The sequence below is a fragment of the Camelina sativa genome, chromosome 4 (assembly GCF_000633955.1).
Source record: "Camelina sativa cultivar DH55 chromosome 4, Cs, whole genome shotgun sequence".
NCBI classification, from domain to species: domain Eukaryota; kingdom Viridiplantae; phylum Streptophyta; class Magnoliopsida; order Brassicales; family Brassicaceae; genus Camelina; species Camelina sativa.
Genome location: NC_025688.1, coordinates 18,093,581 through 18,110,979, shown reverse-complemented (window position 1 = coordinate 18,110,979; position 17,399 = coordinate 18,093,581). Strand labels below are relative to the sequence as shown.

At 34.0% G+C, this 17,399-nt stretch overlaps 4 protein-coding genes and 1 pseudogene across 4 annotated transcripts in view; 4 read left to right on the top strand and 1 right to left on the bottom strand.

Moving 5' to 3' along the window:
* The window catches only part of LOC104781009, a 3,173-nt gene extending 2,513 nt beyond the window's left edge, over positions 1-660 (top strand). The window contains exon 3 of the mRNA XM_010505571.2: positions 384-660. Coding sequence (XP_010503873.1) covers positions 384-459 — 76 coding nt within the window. The 3' untranslated portion in view covers positions 460-660. The remainder of the gene's footprint in view (positions 1-383) is intronic.
* On the top strand, positions 1,427-2,361 carry LOC104781008. The gene is made up of 2 exons (XM_010505569.2): positions 1,427-1,809; positions 2,082-2,361. Exons 1-2 carry the CDS (start codon positions 1,530-1,532, stop codon positions 2,138-2,140), a joined length of 339 nt encoding a protein of 112 aa, XP_010503871.1. The 5' UTR covers positions 1,427-1,529; the 3' UTR covers positions 2,141-2,361.
* Positions 6,167-9,355, bottom strand: LOC104781007 (probably inactive leucine-rich repeat receptor-like protein kinase IMK2). Its single transcript, XM_010505568.2, has 2 exons — positions 7,071-9,355; positions 6,167-6,974 (listed from the first exon to the last, which is right to left on the bottom strand). Exons 1-2 carry the CDS (start codon positions 8,917-8,919, stop codon positions 6,337-6,339), a joined length of 2,487 nt encoding a protein of 828 aa, XP_010503870.1. The 5' UTR covers positions 8,920-9,355; the 3' UTR covers positions 6,167-6,336.
* LOC109132522 lies at positions 11,857-13,342 on the top strand (annotated as a pseudogene).
* On the top strand, positions 15,592-17,057 carry LOC109132521 (serine/threonine-protein kinase CTR1-like). Its single transcript, XM_019244165.1, has 8 exons — positions 15,592-15,626; positions 15,690-15,722; positions 15,812-15,902; positions 15,988-16,080; positions 16,394-16,462; positions 16,576-16,707; positions 16,771-16,865; positions 16,961-17,057. The coding sequence occupies exons 1-8, from the start codon at positions 15,592-15,594 to the stop codon at positions 17,055-17,057; spliced, it is 645 nt and encodes a 214-aa protein (XP_019099710.1).

Below are 17,399 nucleotides of genomic sequence, written 5' to 3'. Positions count from 1 at the left end.
ATGAAGAAACGTGACAATCACGAACGTTACCATCAAACAAACCAAGACATGGTCGATGTCTTGTCTCTCACGCAAGCCATAGACATGGTCGAACTCCCAAAAGATAGTTCTGAATCGGATGATGGAAGCAGCGGAGGAGGCGACTCAAACGGATACTTAACAATGGAGAGCACAGAGCGAAGCGAAGAAATGTCACCAAGTTACATAATAGAGAGGTTTCTACCGGATGCAGCGGCTTTAGCAGCCGTGACATCAGCGGCTAGCCAAAGGAGGAGGAAGAAGAAGCTCCCATATTTGAGTGGTGCAACGGTGAGGCAGTCTTGTTTTTCGCCCAAGGCTTGTGGCTTGCATGTGTTGCTGCCTTGGAGCACTAAGCATAGAATCTGTGGCTTCAAAAACGCTTTTTCTCCTTCTTCCCAAATCCACTTGCAACCCAAGTTTATTGAAAAAGATAACTAGTTTGGAATTAAGGTACTTGTTGTTATTAAGGGAACTGTTATTAATTAGACTATTTACCATTTTTCAATTATATGTTGTTGTGACACACCTTTTTGGTTTCTTGTAAAATGTGGTGGTTTATAAGACTAAACAACAAAAAAATAAGCATGTACAAAATAAAAGGCTTTTTAGCCAAAATTGATGCACCTAGCTTTAATTAAAGTATGTTTTACTTTTGTTATAAAAAATCCACAAATAAATCTTTGAAGCTTTTTGTTACCAAAAAAACACTGCTTGTCCAGATTTCATGCTATCTTAAAAATAGGCCATAAAGACTTACAGATCGTTTCAACTTTGATCCATTGATTCTTTGTTTTGGGTAGTTTTATTGAAGTTAAATGATTCGGTAGGATGTGCAAGTGCAACTATGCGAAGATTGTTAGACTAATTTGGTACTATGACTAGGTTTGATAGTTTTGACCCCCAAAAAAGAAAAAAGAATAAAAGACTAATTAAGATTTAAGCACACAACTTTACAACCTACACCAAGTTTTAAATCCTAATTCTTTAATTTTGTCAAACAATCCAAAATCTTTTGTTTTCAGAACTCCTAAGTTATCTAAAACCACATAATAATGAATAGTAGCTAGTTAATACAGTAAAAAATCTTGCAAAATGGTAGTGACAAAAAACAGAAAACTAGCAAATTGGTAAAATATCGCACACAAATTTATCATCCCTTTTAACATATAGGGGACATGTGGATTCGTTGGGAATCAGACATAAACTATGGTTTAGTAGACACGTGTAAGGAGATATATGGTACACAACAAGTTACGAGGTACGTGTAAAAACACATGACCGCTTGTTAGGACAGTAAACGTGTCGGTCTTTCTAGATTTTCTACCGACGTATTGCAAAAAGACAAACTTTAGTTAATTAATAATGTTATCTCATTTGTTTGGATAGCCAAAATTGTCTCACTGTTTGCTAACACAATCATATAAAATTATTTTGCTTGATGAAAAAATGGCAATGTCTAAAGGAAAAGTGGAACCAATGGTAAAGGAAAGAAACAAAAGGAAGAAAATATGGAAGAAGGCGTACCAGAAGCAGAGAAAAGGCTCATGTATCCACAAGAACTCGTAGAAAAGAACCAAGATAAACACGAAGAAGAAGAAGAGAAAAGAGCTGCTAAAGGTGGGATTTTGAACAATCTGATATTCAACTTTATTGATGCAGCAACAACAACAGTAGTAGACGGCAAATCTGGCGAGCACATTCAAAAAGTTGAATGTGAAGATGAAACGGAGAAGCAAAAAGAGAGCTCAAGTTCTGGAATCTTAGACAAGATTATTTCTCATCTGCCAGGTACGCTTACGTTTCATTACCAAGGTTTACACATTATAAGCTATTCCGAGAAAAATAGTGAACATGTTTGTTGTGCTGCCGTAGTCTCGGCTTTGATTCCATTAGTTAGACACACTTTGATGGAACTCTAGTGGTAGATCAAACAATAAAATAGTGTTTTACGGACTTGTATCAAATATAATGGCATTAAATTATTCCTAGATTTTGGCATCTAAAACTGATTTTAATCATTGTTAACTTGGCTTTATATGACTTTTGTTCCGTAAAAGCAGAAGATGCAGTTCCAACTACGGACGAGGCAGCCATTTTGATCCACTCCGCGATTGACTGAAGAAGACTATAACGACAACGATCTCTTTTGTTATTTTTGCTGTTCTGTTTTGTAAGTTTGATATTCGTCTTCACGAGGTTATTTTGTGTGTGTGTTTGTGTGAATTCGAAAATCCTCTCCAACAGGCTTTAGACCGTTTTGTTTTGGACGTGACAATTAACCCGTCCATAATAAGGATATGTTGGGCTGTGTCTACGGACAGACCGACCAATTGACATCTATATCCAAAACCAATTGAAATCTATATTCATAACTAATGACGAAAGGGGAATAGAGAATAACTATAACAGTACTTTCATGTTGTGGTGATTGAAGGCAAACATGGAACAAGAAAGTAAGAGTAAGAGAAGAATGAATCAAAGATGTTTCAAAAATTAATAGCGAGTCCTCTAAAATTGAGATTAATATATATCATAATAATTTCAAAAAGATTAAAACTTAATTAAAATACATAGAAACTACAAATAGACTAAACATAGAAGAAAAACAATTTCAGGAAAGAAATAATCTACAAAAACAATATAAAAATAGGCTTTTATGATTTCAAATACAAAAGATTAAAGAAAGGAAAAATAAAATAAATGGAACAATGTAGAATTGGTTTATTTGTTATAATTCATAGTAAGAAGTTAGAACAGGAAAGACATATTTTTACTATTTATTTGCAATATTTTAATTGGAAATATGGAGAATAACTAAATATGGAGTAAATCCTTCATACTTTTCAAATATCTTTAGTTATTTTATCTATGGTTATTTTGACATAGTGATAATAACACTCTGATATGCTTTTTAAGCCAATAACTTAGTAGAAACTACATAGTCACATTTACATGTTTATTTCTAGCCATTCACATTCAAATCATTCTGACACATATCTTTATCTAATAATTATTAACTCTTTAAAAATATTTTTTAGCAAAAGAAAAGAAAACCATATAAGGAAGAATATCAAAAAAAAATTAATTTCTATAGTACATTTTCAGCCTTTTTAACATATAAAGAGTTGCGGAACCATTTTTTGCTTAGTATGCTTACTACATGCTCCAGCCATTTTAGCATTTTAAGTTAGACAACACCTTCTTTTTTATTTATTTGTTGTCAACGAGAAAGTCCAATCTCCAAATTATACAGTCAGAAAGAAAGAAAAAAAATGGTGAAGAAGAATGTGAGCAAAACATTGACGAAGGTCCGTAAACTACTCTATACTTATCTGGTGAAAAAGACTCCTGTCAAGGAACTAAAAAATCATGAAAACAGAAGTCCTAAAGAAACCATTGAAGCTGAAGGTATTTTTTTTTCTTATTTGTTAGTGTTTGCAGTTTGGTTATCCAGATAAAAACTAGGTGTTCAATTTAATCTTAAATATTTTATTAAAAACTAATATCTTTCAATTTTGTTAGTTTCAGAAAAAAAAAAAAAATCATAAACGAAAGAAAGCTCAGTGTAATTTCAAATCCCATTTTCTTATGACTCTAAAAGCTATGAAAATATATAAAAAAAGTGTAGATGAATTTCAAATCATTTTCTTAAGAGCAAAGCTTATTTTTGTTTTCCTACATGCATCATACTCTTGACAGACCCAACCCAAGTGAAGTGGACAGAGATAAGCTGGTCCAAAGATCCATGTTTATTGGAAAAAAGAAATTACACAAAAATTACTAATACGTTTGTGACTGAGGATGATTAACGACTTACAGTATTATTCTTAACAGAAGGGATCATGGCGGATTGTTCAACCTCCCAGATGACAAAGATTTACGGTATGTTTGCTGCCATTATTCTGTAATAAAGTCAAATCTATTAAAAGATTTTTGTTAAGGAACCAACCCATTTCGGTTATAGATATTAGTTATTGATTTAAGGTTTTAAGGCTTAGGATTTGGTAACTAGGGGTATAGTTTGTAGGGCGGAGCTTAGTTCTAAAGTGCGGCTGTGATTTCATGGTTTGTGCTATCTTGGTTGATGTGTATGCTATGGACTCAAAGTTGCATATTGCAAAGAAAGCTGGATAAATCAAGACCAAACCACATGGTTATAGGGTGTAAAAATAAATGTGACATGCTTGAGAAATGGGGAAGTTCTGGTCCTAAGAATGAAATCAATTTTTGGAGACGAGATCTTCCCCATTTCTATCCGTAAAAGTTTCGACATGAAACTTTGTTTCTCATATAGGTACACCTATATATTCGAATGCAAAGTAATAAGGGGATGTGTATTCATCGTTGAATCTATACATTTCCTTACATATTACATAAATAGAGGCCTACTATCCTATAAGAACAACCCGTTGTGTGATTTAGGACTTGTGTACGATTTAATCCCAAGATAAATGGAGTCGGGTAGACGTGTAGCCTTGTAGTGACCACAATCAAAACTTAAAAGAGAAAATACAATCGATGAGGAGGTGGTTCCTTACTTCCTCTTCCAACCCACATTAACAAGCATGTGTGTCAGTGTGTGTACAACCGGAAGTCCCCGTTTGAGCAGCATCTTGACTAGGATTGCTATTTAAAATGAATAGCCAAGTATTAAGATTCCGCTCTTAAATCTTATGCTAAACTAGTTTTCTCCAATGTTTAGTGTATTTCCATTTTATGAGACTACATTTTTTTATTATTGATATACATACTTAAATGCTCAACTTAAATATAATATAAGATATAAATTCACCAAGTTTCTTAACTGTTTTCTCTTTTATTTTGTTGATATATTATTTGCATCACATCAATTTCTCATCATCTCTATAACTTATATAGATTCCACCTACTACTTCAATAGTTTCGGAAAATTCAGTCGTGGTAACAAGTATGGGATTAGATGTTCTTATAATTTTATCCTATGATGTTTTTTCTGTTAACTAAGTGTCCTGTCTTTAGGGTTGTTTCTTCATGTACCATAAAGTATTTACTATGATGCATATCCATATAAGGTTTTTTTCTCTATAGAATCCTTAAAAGAGTATATGAATCATCAAAATAGGAAATTTTTTTCCCATAAAACATAATATGAGAGATATTTTAAGGCCATTTTACGTAAATTATATCGTCACATAGTCTTGTTATGATAATATTCAAATAGGAATTAGTTTACGTAAAGTTTTTTTTACGTAATATATATTTAACTAAATAATTTACCTAAAATGTATGCAAACGGATAAATGTTTAGAATTTAAAGAAAAATAGAAATAAAAAAATCGTATTTTCGACACCTAAAATTATCAAAATAGTATATTAATAATTTGTTACTATAGAGTATAGACTATAAAAAAAAAATTTAGGAAACAAAAATACGTTAGTTTCTTCTCCATTGGTTAGATATCATCACATCATTGAACAACAAAAAGGTTTTTGAATTCATTTAGAGAGTGACTGGTCGACCAGTTTTCTTAGTTTGTTCTTATCTTTTTTTCATAGTACTGTAATATAATATTGAGGTTAAATAATGGATTTACTTCACATGTTGCAGGGAAAAATAACTACCTATAGAAAATTTTCATGGAGGTACTGTCAAATGAGCCGAGACCAGCGGATCTCATAAAATTGTGGGAGTTGTTCGATGTTCGTTCTGCTCCTCCACATGTTGACCAGGAACTACCCAACATGGTTAAGACCGAGACTGAGATCGTTGAAGTCGAAACCTCAAACCGAGTCTGAGCATCGACGTTCTCGACGGATATGTTATGTTTAATTTTATCCATCATTTATCGGTAATGTTTTGATATATGGAGTAATAATGGTGATACTAGAGAGACAAGAGTGAAATGTTTTGAGATAAATAATTGCAAACTTTTCTATTGTAAAAGATATTTTTTGCTTTGTGTTTTTATGATGTCTCTGTTTCATCTTCATATATCTAGTTTTGAGTCTACAACTATTTCATTTCTTAAAGCAACTTTTTTTTTTTTTGGACAAATTTCTTAAAGCAACTTATATGTTGTATTTTTCAACAAGTCTAACATACAAATAGCCAACAAAGAATGAATAAAAAAATCAATTATTGTATTACTTGAAGAACCAAAAAGAATGAATAATTGAATCACATTACATTACTAGCACAAACTTCAAACCAAATTTTGTTCTATACAAATTACTTGAATAAAAAAATAATAATGAAAAAATAATATAAATGTGGTATTTGTATAATAGATCCCTTCTTCTTTATTCCTTTTCTATAAGCCCCCCCAAAACTTTCTTTTACTCCTCATTTGACCCTAACTCTTTACCTCCTTCACCACCAGATCCAGTCACCGTCGTCTCCATCTCCACATCAGTCTCCGGCCTTATCTCCTCAAGCTGATTCACCACCTGACTCGCTTCTGGCCTCGCCGCCGGAGACGGATCAACACAATGTAAAGCCAGTTTCAGAGTATTCAAAAGCTCATCACCAACGCTTTGCGTCTCTCTCATCAGCTCCAAATCAAAAACTTCATTAGTCCACTCTTCTTTCACAATCGAAGCTACCCATTGAGGTAAATCCATCCCGTTCGTTGGCTCTCCTGGAGATTTCCCAGTCAAAAGCTCCAGTATGATGATCCCTAAACTGTAGACATCAGTCTTAGTGCTTGCGTTCTTGATCTTCGAAAACTCCGGTGCTCTGTATCCCAATGTTCCGGCGGTTGCGATTACGTTCGTGGCGGCTGCGGCGGTCATGAGTCTTGAGAGACCGTAATCGGCGATGTGTGCGTTGGTTTGTTCGTCGAGGAGAATGTTGCTAGCTGTGAGATTCTCATGGATCATGTTCTCGTTGCTGTGAAGGTGAGCTAATCCACGACTGATTCCTTTTGCTATCTTCATTCTTGTTTCCCATGGAATTAGGGTTTCTGGTCCTCGAGCTGTCAGATTCAATCAATTAGATCAATAAAAATGTCAACTTTATCAAATCCAAAGTTAAAGTTTGGGTTTTTTTTGTTTTGTTTTGCTTTGCTTACCGTGAAGAAACGCAGAGAGACTACCCTTTGACATGTAATCAAAGACGAGAAGCTTCTCTCCTTTAGGTCCTAAGTAGTAAGCTCTTAGTGCAAGAAGATTCTGGTGACGGATCTTGCCTAAAGCTGTGACTTCTCCTTCGAATTCTTTGACTCCTTTGGTTGTTTTCTCTCTCAGACGCTTCACAGCGACCTCATTGCCGTCTTCTAATGTGGCCTTGTATGCTGTGCCGTAAGTACTTTTTCCCATGATCTCAGCTGTGGCACAGAGAAGATCGTCGGCTGTGAATACAAACGGACCATCGAAATGAACTAGCTTTCCTCCCATTTCTCCTCCTGTTGATGCTGTTGCTGCAGCAGCTGCGGATACTGTTTTCTCTGAGATCTTGTCCTTCCCGTCTTTTTGTTTCAGTGCAGCACGTTTCTTGATCAGGCAGCAGAGTAGTATGCAGCATAATAGAAGCAGAATGGTTAGAAGAGCTCCGATGGCGATTAGAATTATATCCTTCACCGAGAGTTTTCTGTGGTGCTTTTTTGGTTCTTGTGATGAGGTAGGTGAAAGAGTGATGGGATGATGGTGATTAGGAGCAGGGCATGGATTTGAGGAGCTGTAGCCACAGAGCTGAATGTTACCCACGAAAGAGCTTGAGTTGAACTTCTTGAAGAGAATAGGTGGAACAGGACCAGAGAGGGTGTTGTAGGAGACGTTGAATGAAGAAAGGTTCGCCAGGTGGACTAGTGATAACGGGATTGGACCTGTGAAGTTGTTTTCTGACAGATCAAGCTGTTGGATTCCAGATATGTTCCCTATTGTCTCTGGGATTGGCCCATTGATCTTGTTTCTCTTGAGGTTAAGCTCTGTCAAGTTGTGCAGTCTATCAATGGCATCTGGGACTGGGCCTTTGAGGTGGTTGCTTTCGAGGTTCAGTGAAACCAGAGATGAAAGGTTGGAAAAACTGTCTGGGATGGTTCCGTTGATTGAGTTGTAAGAAAAATCAAGGCTCTGGAGGTGTGGAAGAGCTCCACATTCTCTGGGAATAGAACCTGAGAGCTGGTTATGGCTTAAAGAAACCTCTTCCAACAGACTATGCTTGCAGAGAGACAAAGGAACAGCTCCAGAGAAGAGATTGTGGTCAAGGTTCAGCGTCTTGAGAGGGTGAGAGCCATTAACCAAAAAGTCGGGTATAGAACCAGAGAGGTTGTTATGCTGAAGATCAAGAAAAGTGAGGGTATATGATCTGGCTACACTAACTGGAAGGGAACCAGAAAGTGAATTGAAGCTGAGATTGAGCCTGTAGAGCCTCGTGGATTCAGCAAGACTGGCCGGGATGATTCCAGTGAGATGGTTGTTGCTGAGATCGAGACTCTGGAGAAGAGGGCAGTTACCGAGTGAGGCTGGGACCGAACCAGAGAGGCGATTGTTGAAGAGATAGACCCCGCGGAGGCTCTTGAGGTAGCCAAGGGAACGAGGAACCGAACCGGCGATAACGTTGTCGTGGAAGCTAAGTTTTCTGAGACTCCCAAGCTGTCCAATCTTCTCAGAGATAGTGCCACCGAGTCCCTTCCAAGGGAGCTGAATGGCGACCACTTGACCCCGGAGACATTTGATCCCAGCCCAGCCGGAGCAAACTTGAGAGGAGGCAGAGTTGTTCCAGCTTCTGAGAACTCCGGTGAAGTCAATGAGTTCATGCTTGATCGCTTGGAGCGCCTGGTAGTTGGCTTGAGTCACCACGACTCCATCCCAAGAGTGACCAGCACCACCACCTGCAACAGCTTGAGCAGAGAAGAGTGAGAGACACAAAATGAGACTAAATTTATAAATTCGAAAGGGGCTTTTGTAAAGATAATTCATTTCAAAAGAATCAAGAAGAAAGAAAATAAAAGAAAATAGAAAGCGAAGAAGAAAGATGAGAAGAGCAGGGAGCTTCGAGTTCTTGGTTTGTTCTCTCCTTCCTCTGTTTTTTTTTGGAGTACAACCAAAGAGAAAGAGAGAGAGAGAGAGAGAGAAGATTGAGATGTTCAGTGAGAGAGGGAATGAATAAGTTAGAGTGAGGGAGTGTTGTAGCAAAAGACTAATTAATATTATGGTTGGAGTGACGAGGAAGAAGACAAAGACAAAGAGTTTTAGTTTATGTTTATTGTAACGGCTAGTTTTTTTTTCACTTGCTCTTGGTCTTTGGTCCTGCGCCAAAGAAAAGAACGGTAAGCGAGAGAAACATGACCAACAACGGCTATAAAGTCACTCCGACCGTTTCTAATCATTCATTATAATTGTAATTGTCTCAGCTAGTGTCAGTTGGGTTTTTAATTTTATTCCACTAAATTCACGAATTTAATCTTATGACTTGGTCAAAATCTTAGACACCTTTTGGTAGCCACGTCAGTGACTACTAATCTTGACACTTTTGAACACGTCAGTCCTGGTACCAGTCGTGCACCCACAACTCACTAGATATATCTCGTGGTTAGGTTATATGTAAAAGTTTCTGACAAAACATACGTAAGAGTTTGACAAAACAAAAATACATACGTTGTACAGTGTAAAAATTTCTTGGGTTAAATTTAGAATTAAATATATTTAAAGCGATGGCCGCAGAAGAAAAGTATACATAATACATCCATCCCTTTTGATTTCTGTAACAAATCGAAAATCACCGAAATTAACATTTTATTTGCCATGTTGTAGAAAAAATGATATGTCCAGAAACAAAACCTGAATATTTCTTTCGGCGTAACTGTTGATGATCTATTTGTTATGCAAGTATACCTGTAATCACAAGTGACCAAACGACTAAATACCCTAACATACTATTGGTTCTTTTTATAATAGTATAGTCCGAACCCGTACGTACGTGCGAGATTAATTTCAAAAGCTAAGTTTGTAATCAGATTTTCAATATATAATGTATATACGAATTATTTTTGTCAACCTATTTTTAGTAGGTTAAATATTCGGGTAACTCGTTCAGGTTGGGGTATTACCCGATCAGGTTCACGTAAACGGGTCTCGAAAAATACAATATATTGGGTACTTTTGGATATATAGACTCGGTTTGGTTCGGGTACTATCGACTTTGGGTCGATTCGAGTTACAAATTTGAGCACCCGATTAGTACCCAAACTACCGAGTACCCGAAAAAAATCTTTGAAATTAATTTAGCTAAATTTTGAATTATATAACAAAGTATTTTAAATACTTTGACTATTTTTGATATTTAGGTATAAAACTAATTGAAATATTAAAAATAATTATAATTTTGGGTAATTGAATTATATTTTAAAGATTATTAATATTTCAATTATTAAAACATTTATCTTTTTATAAAAAATTTAAGATATGAATAATATTTAAACTTTATAAGAAGTTCAAATATTATAAGTATTTCAATTTCTAAAATAATAAAATTTATTCAAACATTTTAAATTTTAATAATACATACGAATTAAAATATCACATGACGGGTTATATGGCAGAACATGTTTGAGTTGATATTAAGAGAAAATTAAAATGTCATTAATTCGGTGCTACACGGGTAAAATATCATCTCATTATTTTGTGAACTTTTTAAAAACTTTAAAGATTATTAATATTTCAATTATTAAAACATTTAATTTTTATAACTGTTTAAGATATTCATAATATTTAAACTTTATAAGAAGTTCAAATATTATAAGTAGTTAAATTTCTAAAAAAACAAAAAAATTTATTAAAACATTTTAAATTTTAAAAATATATTTAGATTTTTATGAAGTTTTTTCAGTGGTGTATAACGAATTAAAATATCACACGACGGGTTATATGACCAAACATGTTTGAGTAGATATTAATATAAACTTAAAATGTCATTAATATTAGACTAATAGACGTATAATATGTCATCTCATTATTTTGTTAACAATATGAATATTAGATTAATAGACGTATTTAATTAAATCAATCAATTAATACTGTAACAAAATAATTGATATGCGGTTTAGTGTAGGTTAAGTCATATAACTAACAATCAAAATACAATATATAATTTTAAAAACTAAACAAATCAAATAAAATTAACAAACATAAATTAATATTTTTATCAAATAACTTAAACTGCAGTGTACCGCGGATCAAAATCTAGATCTACTAGAATAGATCTTACAAAATAGTTGTTATTTTCATAAATTATAATCAACATATGATTTCATGGCATAGTGTTTGAGAAAAAAAAAACAATCATATATATAACACTTTAAATAAAAATTACAAAATAAATAAAATAAATGTTAATCCGGGCTTTAGCACGAGTCCAATTCTAGTTTGTTTTTAATCGTTTAGACAAAAAAAATGATTGGATTTGTTTTATTACGAGCAAAGACATTTAAAAAAAAACAGAGAAAAGTGGTACATTTATTTCTCGATAGAAAACCCCATCTCATATATATCAGGTTTTTCGATCTTAAAATCGTGATTTTAGTAATAGTTGACTTGTTTGAGATTGTATATTATAATTTTGGAATATTTTAACTGTGATTTTCGTTTGATTTCAAAAATTTAATTCAAATTTCTTGTTTAGATCTTTTTAAAAATCTCTAAAATTTGATAATATGTTAATTGTGAAATTAAAAAAATCATTGATATACTTTATATGAAATACTGAAAAGTGGGATATTTAAATATATAGATAACTAAATATATACATAATTATTAACTTAAAACAAACTGAAAAATAAAATATTATTTTAATAAAAAAGATACACAACTAAGAAAAAAAGGTAAACAATGGTATCAATTTTTTTTTTTTTAAGAATGATGGTATCATATTGGGTATACGGTGGATTGTGATTTGTGAAGTTTTAAATGACACATTTTTTTGCAGTAAAAAAAGATAACATAAAAAATGATATATATATATATATATATATATATATATATATCTTTTTAAGATTGTGAAATAGTTAGTCCGAAAATTATGATTTAACTAATTAAAAATATTTATAAGATTTGAGTATTTAATATTTGTTTGCTATTAGAGAAATTATATGATCGCAATCAAACACAATCTTTATAAATGGTAAAACATTGCTTGAGGAAAAAAATCCTTTTTATTTGTTTGAAATATTCTACTTTAATATTTGATTAAAATTCTTCCATAACCAAACATTATTTAGTCTAAAATATATTTTAATCGTTGACAATAAATGTAAAGTTTGATTTTGTTTCCCATTTTTGATTTTCAGAGAAATAGACGGCATAGATTTCATATCTACAGTTTTCTAAATTAGTCGGGTCATTATTATTCTTTCCAATATTATTGTATTAAGAAATCGATATTGAAGTTGAGATATTATTGTTTCTTAACTAAATATATAAATCTTTTAATTTAATTTTATTGAGAAATTGATTTTGTTTGATCCCATTGATAAGCAATTCAAGGTTTTGGATCGTCATTGCATTTTAACATTAGGATCTGGAGAACTCAACTGGAGGAGAAAGGAGATCGATTATGATCTGTATCATCCTTCTTCGACTCCAGGGATATGCATCAATGGGGTTTTGTATCACTTAGGTCAAACATTTTTTGCACCATCTTTTTTGATAGTTAGCGTTGATGTTAGGTCTGAGGAGTTCAAGTTTATTGACGCATTATGCTTTAATGATCATCTTGGGGATGCTATTGGATTGAGTTTGGTCAACTCTAAGGGTAAATTAGGTGTGATTAATAGCTATTTTGGTGACTCTGATGGAAGACGTACCGTTGAGTTGTGTATGTCGGTTCTAGAAGTAGAAGATGTCGACATACCGGAATGGGTGAAGTATGTCTACACTCTGCCACACAATGATATCCTTGCTTCCTGCGAATTTTCATTTGAATTTTCAGTTGCTGGAGTGACTGCTACAGGTGACATTGTTTTGTATATGAAATGTACATGTAAACCGTACTATGTGTTCTACTTTAATCCCGTAAAGAACACTCTCTAAAGTGTTTGAAACCCAAGGTTTTGGAGCTGAGTTTGAAGAATTTGAGAGTCGTGGTGAAGTTTTTGCCTTTGTTGACTATGTAGAGGATCTTGCCGTTAATGATACACAACAACTGAAGTCAGACATCTCTCATATCAAGATTATCTGCTCCTGCTGTCAAAAGGAAGCGCAGGGTAACAACATCGGGGAAGAAGAAATGAAAGAGACGTCAGTGAAGATGAAGACAGAAGAAGAAGAAGAAGAAGAAGAGAAGAGTATAGGAGAGTCAAACAATTGTGACATGGAGTATGTAAAAAAAGCAATAAGGCTAAGATAATTGTGCAGGGATATGCATCGATGTCATCTATGCGTTTTATGTTTTTTAGTTAATAATTATAGATGTTGGTAGAATCAAATCTCGCTTTGGTAAATCGTAGGTACCTTTTGGCTATTTTTAATCTAGTTTTCTTTGTATAATTCCATCTCTCTTCAGTTCTAAATCAATATAGTATTATGTTCTCTTCTACGATTGCACATAATTTTTGCCTTGTTACCATCGTCGGGAAGAGGTCTCTGCGACAAGAACAGGCGAAGTAGAACGGGTACGAGTATTTGCTTAACCTAGACTGAGGACAGGTGTTGATTTGATTTTCTAATCTGAACTTCTAGGCCAAGCCAAATTAAAAGTCAAGACTTAGTTTCAGAAAAGAAAACACAAAATGGGTTCCATAACTGAACCACATTTTTCAGAATGAACCAGTTACTCTGTTTCTCGTCAGTTCAAAATCTATGATATCAGCAACACCACATGTCAGTAGAAACAAATAGAGATCCCTAAATCTAATCAGTTTGACAAACCTGAATTAGAAAAAAAAAAAGGATAGACCAGAATACAATCATATCATGATGGTAGAGTTACAATTCTTATAGCAATATATTCACAAATGCAAAGAGACATGTTCGATGTTGTGTTTCGAATCCATCAAATACATATAGACAGTACCAAGTCTACAACAATTCTTATGAAGCAGCTCGTGTTTAAATCCTATTATGGCATCGTTCTAACATTCTTATGTACCGTTAATGATACACAGCAACACAAGTCCGTTAATTGAGAAAAAGTCTAGACTATCTACTATGTGATCACGCAGTTGCGTTGCACAAGTTCAAGAAGAACACCAACCGCAAAAAAAAAACAAAAACCAGAAAGAAATGGTTGAATGAGGAACACATTAAGGCAAGGTTATGGATTTGAGTTGATCATTCTAAACCTTCTTTTAGTTGACCACAGAAGAAAACTAAGTAATTAGATGTGTTTAATAAAACTTGTATACATTCCTTTTTGATTTCGGTAACAAATCGTAAATCACAGAAATTAACATTTTATTTTCCATGTTAAAAAAATTAAATTATCTGTCCAGAAACAAAACCTGAATATTGAGAATTCTTTCGGCCTATTGGTGCGCTATTTGTTTTGCAAGTACCTATATACCCTATACATTTTGTTGTTCGTCTTGTAATCACCAGTGACCAAAAATTAAATACTGGTTTTTTTGTTTGTTTTTGTTTTTTTTTAAATATCGATAACTAGTACCTGGAGTTTCCATAACTAAAGTTACTCAAGCTTATTTCTACAGCTGGCACGTCAAAACAACCAAAAACGTATTTGTATTTCACATAATGTTTAGAATCTAGTTTAGCTACCAACATATATATACTTCATTGGCACGTGAGAACAACCAAAAACTACGGCAATGAATATATAAATGGGCTTAGCGCAATTAGAAGTATGCAAAAGCCCAAAGGCCCATAACATTTACTCTCTGCTTCTTCATTTCTCAGACGAATTCAATACTAAGAGGGGGTATTGAAATTAGAATTTTAAAAGATTTTGTAGGATTTAGGAAATTTTGGATTTTGAGAGATTTTAATGAAATTGTAGGATACTTTGGTGGATTTGTTATTATTTTTATTTTAGAAAAGAAGAATAGTTTGTGATTTGGTGAGATATATTGGGAGATTTTAAGAGATTCCCACACAAAGACAAATAGGTTCATCGACTTCTCAAACACAAAAGTCAGGTCTGTGGTTCCAATATGATTTTTCAGATATGTTAATATTGCAGACGAAAACTGTAGAAATAATTATTTGAAAAATTTGAGTGGACACGATAAAGAGGAATGATGAATCAAGAAAATGCATTAGAGAGGGTGGTGGTGTACTGGTGTTGAATCTTATGATGAGGTCAATATATTGAAAGAAAACTCATTGAAAACCGTAGAACAAGAGTTTTTNTGTAGGATTTAGGAAATTTTGGATTTTGATAGATTTTAATGAAATTGTACGATACTTTGGTGGATTTGTTATTATTTTTATTTTAGAAAAGAAAAATAGTTTGTGATTTGGTGAGATTTACTGGGAGATTTTAAGAGATTTCCACACAAAGACAAATAGGTTCATCGACTTCTCAAACACAAAAGTCAGGTCTGTGGTTCCAATATGATTTTTCAGATATGTTAATATTGCAGACGAAAACTGTAGAAATAATTATTTGAAAAATTTGAGTGGACACGATAAAGAGGAATGATGAATCAAGAAAATGCATTAGAGAGGGTGGTGGTGTACTGGTGTTGAATCTTATGATGAGGTCAATATATTGAAAGAAAACTCATTGAAAAACGTAGAACAAGAGTTTTTTCAATAGTGACTGAATATTTTTTCAAGGTACAGTTACCTGGATTTTGAGGGGTTAATGTGTTTAGTGTACACTTTTAGCCTACAATAACGCTAATACATGGTATCTTTCAAACAGAGGTAGTTTATGCAGACTTTTGCATAAAAGTGGAGCAAGGGAGCAATTAGATGAGAGACGTCGCCTGAGTATGGCATATGATGTGGTATGTATGGGTGCAAATTAAGTTGATTACCTTCTGATCTTGGTGTTTCTTAACATCGAATATTCTTTCCAAATCTTTGTTGCAGGCTAAAGGAATGAATTATCTGCACAATCGCAATCCGCCTATTGTGCATATGAAATCTCCAAATTTGTTGGTCGACAAAAAATATACAGTCAAGGTTTGAATCTGAATTATAATTTGTTGTGTCCAGTGCCTTAATTTTGATTTTCAGTATATACCATTCTTCTTGTGAAATCTGCTTATAATATATACAGTCAAGGTTTGAATCTGAATTAGAAATTGTTGTGTCCAATGCCTTGATTTTGATTTTCAGTATATACCATCCCTGTTGTGAGATCTGCTTATATATTAAATCATCTTGGGGACACTGCAGAAAGGCATTAACCTGCTGTAATTTAAATTAGCAGCACTCTCAAGCTGTCTATCAAAACATTATTTTTCCAACTCCCCTGTTTGTCTTGAAATTTCAGGTTTGTGATTTTGGTCTCTCACGATTAAAGGCGAGCACGTTCCTTTCATCAAAGTCAGCAGCTGGAACTGTATGTTCAGTTTGTTTAAAGCTAAAACAAGCTCAACTACTTGACTCTTATTTGGTCCGAAATAATTGTTTGTCCAGTGGAAGTTAAATAATTTAATGACTTTGTTGTATCAGCCTGAGTGGATGGCACCAGAAGTCCTGCAAGATGAGCCATTTAATGAAAAGTCAGATGTGTACAGTTTCGGGGTCATCCTGTGGGAGCTTGCTACATTGCAACAACCATGGGGTAATTTGCATTTGAAACTTGCTCAATTCTGCATTCCATAACATGCTATATGATCATAACAACAAAAAAAAAATGATCCATAGGTTGTAACTGCGGTTGGATTCAAGTGTAAACGGCTTGAGATCCTGCGGAATCTGAATCCTCAGGTAGCAGCCATAATCGAGGGTTGTTGGACCAAGTACGTTAAGATTTTCTTAGTTCTTTTTTGAATCCTTCTTTTTTTGTTTTCCTCCTTGAATAGACTTCATGTTTATGCGTATGTTTGGTTGCCAGTGAGCCATGGAAGCGTTCATCATTTGCAACAATAATGGAGTTGCTAAGACCATTGATCAAATCAGCGGTTCCTCCGCCGAACCGCTCGGATTTGTAAAAATCGCACCCAGTCCATTTGAAAGTTGATATGATCATGATATGCACATATACTCTCAGCATTCTTTTGCGGCCCAGGAGGGAGGCACAAGTTAAGATAGCTTATAAGGTACATTCCTCACGAGCTATCGATCATATCCTAAACAGTGGCGGTAAAGACTCTGTTCTCCAAGTGACAGAAGAAGCTTACGAGAAGTGTGACATCATGAGCCCTAAAGCCAGCTACACCGACGGGAACACAAAGGTGAAGCTAGACCAATCCGGTCCGGTTTACTTCATCAGTGGAACAAAGGGTCACTGTCAAAAGGGTAAGAAGCTACGCCTAGTTGTCGTCACTCCTCGT